At 39.4% G+C, this 6452-nt stretch overlaps 1 protein-coding gene across 1 annotated transcript; it reads left to right on the top strand.

The window, feature by feature from the left end:
• The first annotated feature begins 511 nt into the window (after positions 1–511).
• LOC127789592 (uncharacterized) lies at positions 512–6098 on the top strand. The gene is made up of 5 exons (XM_052318527.1): positions 512–1050; positions 2939–2989; positions 3478–3540; positions 3630–3698; positions 5439–6098. The coding sequence occupies exons 1-5, from the start codon at positions 715–717 to the stop codon at positions 5679–5681; spliced, it is 762 nt and encodes a 253-aa protein (XP_052174487.1). The 5' UTR covers positions 512–714; the 3' UTR covers positions 5682–6098.
• Positions 6099–6452: the final 354 nt, after the last annotated feature.

The following is a 6452-nucleotide window of genomic DNA, read 5'->3' on the forward strand; positions in this document are numbered from 1 at the left end:
CTTATCCTAATCTGAGTTCATTTTATTTACTCACAAGTGCATAGCATGAGCAAAGGAACTAAAAGGATGGTTCGAGTTAAGGATTTGAATTGAACTATTCACATGTTATTCTATAAAAAAAAAGAAAAGAAAAGAAAAGAAGAGCTAATGGAAGATGAAAGGGACTACTAGGAATCAAACACAACCAGTTGGACAGGGGATAAGGCGATGTTTGGGAAATCTGCTTGTTATACTGCAAAAATATGAAGCAAGAGGAGGGGGGAAATTGGGAGGGTATGTTTGGGAAGACGAGAATGATAAGGAAAAGGGAGGGAAAGGAATAGAGGAGAGTGCCACGTCGTGGGAGGGGGGGGGGGGGGGGGGGGTGGGGGTGGGGGTGGGGCCATTCATTGCCTAATGCCTGGCGTGGGGTGGGGGCGGAGTGGAGTTCTTTGGACACCAACTGCGATGCGAGGGTTGTGATATGATATATATTGCCACCTCCACCTCCATCTCAATCTCCTACTAATAATCCTACTCCTCCTCCTCCTCCTCCTCCTCCTATATCTATGTGTCTATATATATTATATATATAAATATAAATATAAATACCTACAAACAAACAAACAAACAAACGCATCCCCACATTTATTTCTCAAGTCTCTCTCTCAATCCGATTTTCTTCGCCACCATTCTTTTTTCCCTTTTCCCTTTCCCTCCGACGCGAACGAATCGATGGCCGACGACGACGATTGGGTCAAAGCCGCCATGACCGAAGACTCCCTGGTGGCGGACCTCCTCATGAGTCTCCGCCACGCCCCCCTGCGGCCGCCGCACAAGAGTAGCCACTCTCATCCTCCTCTGCCGCCGCCGGCTTTGCCTCTCGACTGGACCGTCAGGCAGCGCCGCTCCAGAACGACGCTCCACGCCTCCAAGAAGCCGGCGCCGAGGTCTAGCCCCACCACGCCGCTCTCCTGGAGCGGCGCCACCTCCGCCAGCGGAGGCGCCGCCGACGGTTTCGAGGAGTCCAGCCGCCCCGCGCCCTCGCCGGTCGACGCAGCGAGATCTAAGGTTTGTTCCCGCGCCTTCCCCCTCTCCTCTCACTATCCTGCCGCCGGCGACACTTTTCCGCCGGCCGGCGCTATCTCACTCCGATATGTCCGATGCTCTAGGTACGTCACACGGTTCCGCTGTCATTCTCATTCACGCCTTTCCCTAATTTTCCAAAAGCATCCTCGCAAACTCGGTCTCCAACCTCCGTCGCCGCTGCAAAATTCACAACACCACAAAGCCAAGGGAATCTCCACGGATCTCCGGCCGGGAGAGTCCTCCATCCTACCGTCACGTAAAGCTATCACCAAACTACCCTAATCTCTGAGCTGCCGCTTTTATTAAATAAAAAAAAAAGAATAAATTACTTTTTTTTGGGGGGGGGGGGGGTGACTTTAGTTCGAAGCTTGCGGTCAGAGGCCGAAAATTGAATGACTCATCACGTTTTCTTCTCATTCTCTCACCACTACTTGTTCTTCTTCTGCCCACCAGCCGAAACCCATTATTGTGCGTTATGTTCGTGGCCCAAAGACGAAAACACCCCTCCTTCTCAAGGGCAGTTTCGTCAACTCGGCGTGCGAGGTCATTGGTTTTGTCTAATGACTAAAAACACCCTGGTTTAGGGTCAACCCTATGTCCACACTCTGGGCAATTTTGTCCGAGAATAACTCGGGCGACCGTGGCGTGTTTTCATGGCAAATGGGATAGGGCCTGTGATAAGTTTGGTGGAGTGGGGGGAGTGGTTGTGCACTTTAAAATAATAATTAATTACCTTTTTTTTAATACTCGTTAATGCAAAAACAAAAATATTTATTTTTATTTTAAAAAAAAAACTCATATTTTTCAAACTAACAATCCTCACTAGTTTTGGCTTTGGGCTATTTTGATTGTTGATTGCAATTTCAGATATGTTAAAATCATCACAAGATTTTTTTTTTTTGGTGTCTCAATTGAGAGTGTATTAATTTATAATTACATTTTGTCAAAAGAACAAAAGGTTCATTGTTGTGCACTTTATTTTATATATAATAATATATGAGTGTAGGGAATGATATCCTGTGCTCGCCGTTGTATGAAGGCATCTGACCGTGTCTGTTTGTCCTGTATATACTTGGCCATCTTTCGAGGCACCGCACAATTGTCGTTCCGTCTGGTCATTGGATGGGTGGGGGACGTCGAGACAAACATGTTCACTGGGTTGTGATTGTACAATACCATGACAGCTTGACCAAGACCGTTACTTGTGTGTAGTGTAATGTTAAAAGTTTGGTTTGATCCCCTCCCTCTAACACAGTCAAAAGTTGGAGAATTCACTTTCTTCACTTTCTTGTTATGAGTTTAAAAAAAAAAAAAAAAAAGAAGAAGAAAGATCTGAGGTCTCGATTGGGGCTGTTGTTCCATTGGATGACAGCCTGTTGGGTTAGCTTTTAGGGTAGGTGGTGGGTCCGGAAAAAGTAGAATTTAAGTCAAACTAATGTTTCATACAACAAGGGTTTGTGAATTACAAGCACCCCCTGCCAAGGGCTCTTGGCATTGGAAATTTTGCAATGTCGAAGAGCTCTGTTTGGTCTTGAGGTGGAGGCCCAGCCCACCAAACTAAACTTGTAAGCGGACTTGCATTATCAAATAATTGCTTCACCCCTCTGTTATCCTATCATGATTTTGTTGAGTTTCTGTGTTTCATGATACTGTGCTTGTTATTGAAGTGGTAACACGAGTCCTTAGATATGCTTTAGTGGGTAAAATCATGGTGTATGGTTTATTCGTATCTAGAAACACAGCCTGGTATAGCCTGCAATTAAATTATTTAATCTAATCATAAATGCTTTCCATCTGTTCAGTTGAGCAAATTACAAATAAATGTGGAGGTCATTTAATACTTGAATATCTAATGATTGGAATGATGCAGGTTGCTGCTACTAGTGAAACACTCGCCATCAAAAGGTCAAGAAAGAAGAAGGTAGTTATGATTTTAAAAATCTTGATTTGGTTACTGGGCTATGGATCAACCACATTCTGCTACTTCTTCTAGGAATGCCAATGCGACATTTGATGGCCAATTGCATATGGTTGGACCATGGATGTAAATTTTATAGATTTCCATGGGACATCTGCTATATTTTCCCTGACAAGAACATAAAATATTCACATTGGATAAATAGTGTAAATACCTTTTTAAAATTTGGAAAGTACCATTTTGCTGAAAGAAAAAGATGAAACGATCCATAAAAATCGTTTAGTTAAATGCCTAGTTGTTGGAAGAAACATTAATATCTATCTTACGTCCAATCATTCAAGATTCTAAATCAGAATTTTTTATTTCTTTAATTTCATTTTGGCCTTTTCCTTTATTTTGTTTGTTTGGTATTTTCTTTTTCTTTCTTTTTTCTTATCCCATTCTTTCTTTTCATATCGGTAGTTATAATGTTTTTTGTTTGTCTGCTGCAGACATTAGCTGAACTTAAGGAGCAGGAGATCTTGCTTTTAAAGGAAAGAACGCATTTGAAGATGGTATGGCTTTAAATTCTGGATCAAGTTGTTCAGATTGTTTTGCTTGTTGACAATACTGAATAATGACTTCTAGATTCTCTTCTGAGTAGGAGTTGGCAACCTTAGCTGTCAATTTGGAGAAACAGAGGGCTGCGAATGAAAGCTTAAAGAGACTCAAGGTAGTGTTATCACTGATTCTTATTCTTCATCTTATTGTATTTCTTGTTGTATACAATTCATTCTCTGTTAGCGCTGAGGGTTGGCCTAGTGATGAGAGACTATAACGGCCTTCTTCCGAAACAGGGTTCAAATCTCCTTGGGGTTGAGCCCACACAGATTTCTGTGTACTCGTTGATAACCAAAAACTCATTCTCTCTTTATGGTATCTGGGGTTTTAGATTTTCATATGAATGCTATTGGCAGAGGCACAGATATCCTTGTTTAAATAAATAAGTGAAGATTTTTGTCAAAAGATGTGCTGCAAAATCCAGTTACAGAATCTTATAGATGACAGCTGAAAATTCATTTCTATGTTTTTATGTCATTGATAATGGCATACCACTCACAATTATCTGAGTGGATGCAATGCTATTGCCTTGCAATATTATTTCGAATGCTAAATAACTTGATTTCATGGAAGTTCCCGATGCAAATGAGCATGAAGATTACTAGCTCTATGTTGATAAATTAATAAATCTGAAGCATCAGCTTTTCTATGCAAATATCATTTTGACATACTGATCACTAAATGACTTTCCTTGAGTGGTAGGTGTTACAGGAATAAGTCCCACAATCAGTAGTGTAAGGTTAAAATTTTGTTGTTCATAAATATTTGGTATAAAATTGGAAACTAAATGCCAACCAAAGCGAAGCTTAAAAGGTAGACCTTGCAAATAGAAGTTTCTAAGTAGAAAATGTTCCATTTTGGGTATAGAAGTTTCTGATTTTTACCTTTTTATGAAGTTTATTTATACATATATGTATACATATACCTCCCCACCAAGTGAGACTAAGGTTTTATATCTTGTTTATATATATATATATATGTATATATTGGCAGATTTTGCATTTGTTATTTTGTTATTTAGGATGTTTCAATTTGAGAAATCCAACCGACATTGTCACTAGTCAAAACTAGGATATAAAAAAACTGCCTACAAGCAGTCATTAATGTCATATATTTCGTTGGACTGTGTTAGTACAAATATATGACATTGCATTAGATGGAAGGATAAGGCATGTGAACAAATATAAGGAAACATTAGAAGGAATAAAACTTCATTTCTATTGGTTCTCTGACAAGACCCACGTGACATGCAATTGTGGAATATAATAATATAACTGTCCATATCTCGTTGCCATTCCTGTATGGCCGTGTGGTACTATAATTTTCTGTGTTTGGCAGCAAGGAAATAAGAGGTCTTCATTCAAAGGGGAAACAGAATCATTTTAAATACATCTTTTTTGTCAAACCCTCCTAGGACCGAGATTCTGTTGTCTCACCTAGAAAATTTACATGCAAGGCAGACAGATATCATGCATTTCTGATGTTCAGCATCAGTAGTATAGTACAGCAACTGCATACGTAGAATGCAACCATGTCATTGGTATGCGATTTTTGTTCTGTAGGATTAAGTGCCAACTGCAACATCATGCATTCATTCCATTTTTGATTAGTTAAAGGAAATATTATCTGTTTCTCTTGATAGAGGGCACTGTTTGGATGTGGGTTCACTCCTGCAATGAATAATTACTGTTTGTTGATCATCAATCAACTCTGGCTTGTCTGCTGCAAAAATTTAAATGCATCGAACTATCAACTTGCTCTCTCTGTTACGCAAAATATATTTCCAGCCAGTATTTATTTTACTGTATTTGGACTCTCATCTAATATACTACATGGAATACAACCATTGCAGCTTGATTTGGAATCACAGCCAGCAGCAGAAAGGGTGCCTATAATAGGATCCCCGATTCCTTCAATCCTGCATCTAGATGTGAGAACTGACGGTCAGGACTCCATGCAACAACTGCCTACACCCGATGGTTCTTACGAAATGCAGCAGCAGAACGTAAATCGGGAGAATAATTTTGCGCTACCTGATCTAAACCTACCCGTGGACGAAGGAGATAAGTCTGAGGTTGGTCTAACTGAGAGCTAGCTAAGACTCACCGACAACCTGGTTTTCATCCAAGGTGGGACAAAAATGTGGAGCCATTTATAGTCAAAATAAGTGACTAACCTTGTAGGATGAATTATTAACTGTAATATGTAAACTACAGGCCCATTAGTTTCACCTTCCAGACAGGAAGTGGAAGATTTTTTTTTTTTTTTTTTTGGGTTCTTTTTTAGTTCTTTTTCTTCGTCTTCTTGGTGATCAATATAGCAGCAAGGGCAGGCTGGAGATCCTAACCTGTTAGATAAGGCCTATATGTTGTTTTGTTGTGGGATGGATTCATTTGTACCTGGTAAATTTTGAAGGTACAGGGGCTCTCTCATTCCTTCTACTCTTCCCTTTGCAGGAAGGAATATTTGCAGATAAGTTGTCAATATTACATAGATGATCAGATGTTGAGTACTTTTCATGGGAATTAGTTCAATTTTAATTTTTTCAGTTTCAGTTTCTATTTCTTGGTGTTTTAGAGTGTTTTGTAACTATTTTTGAATATGGTGGATTATGTATTCATACAAAAGATTATTTGAGAAGTTTAGAATTTTTGCTTTGCCCTCCTTTTGAGTGAGATTAAGGGTTTGGGTCATGAGAATTAGTTCAATTTTAATTCAGTTTTAGTTTTTGCTTTTCCATGTTTAATGGGTCTTGTAATTATTATTGAATATATAGTGGGTATAGATATATGGATGATTAGAGATTTATTTAGAATTTTTGTATATACAAATAAAAAATGATGTTTGGTAATCTTAATTTAGCTAA

The sequence above is a fragment of the Diospyros lotus genome, chromosome 14, assembly GCF_014633365.1.
Source record: "Diospyros lotus cultivar Yz01 chromosome 14, ASM1463336v1, whole genome shotgun sequence".
Lineage (NCBI taxonomy): Eukaryota > Viridiplantae > Streptophyta > Magnoliopsida > Ericales > Ebenaceae > Diospyros > Diospyros lotus.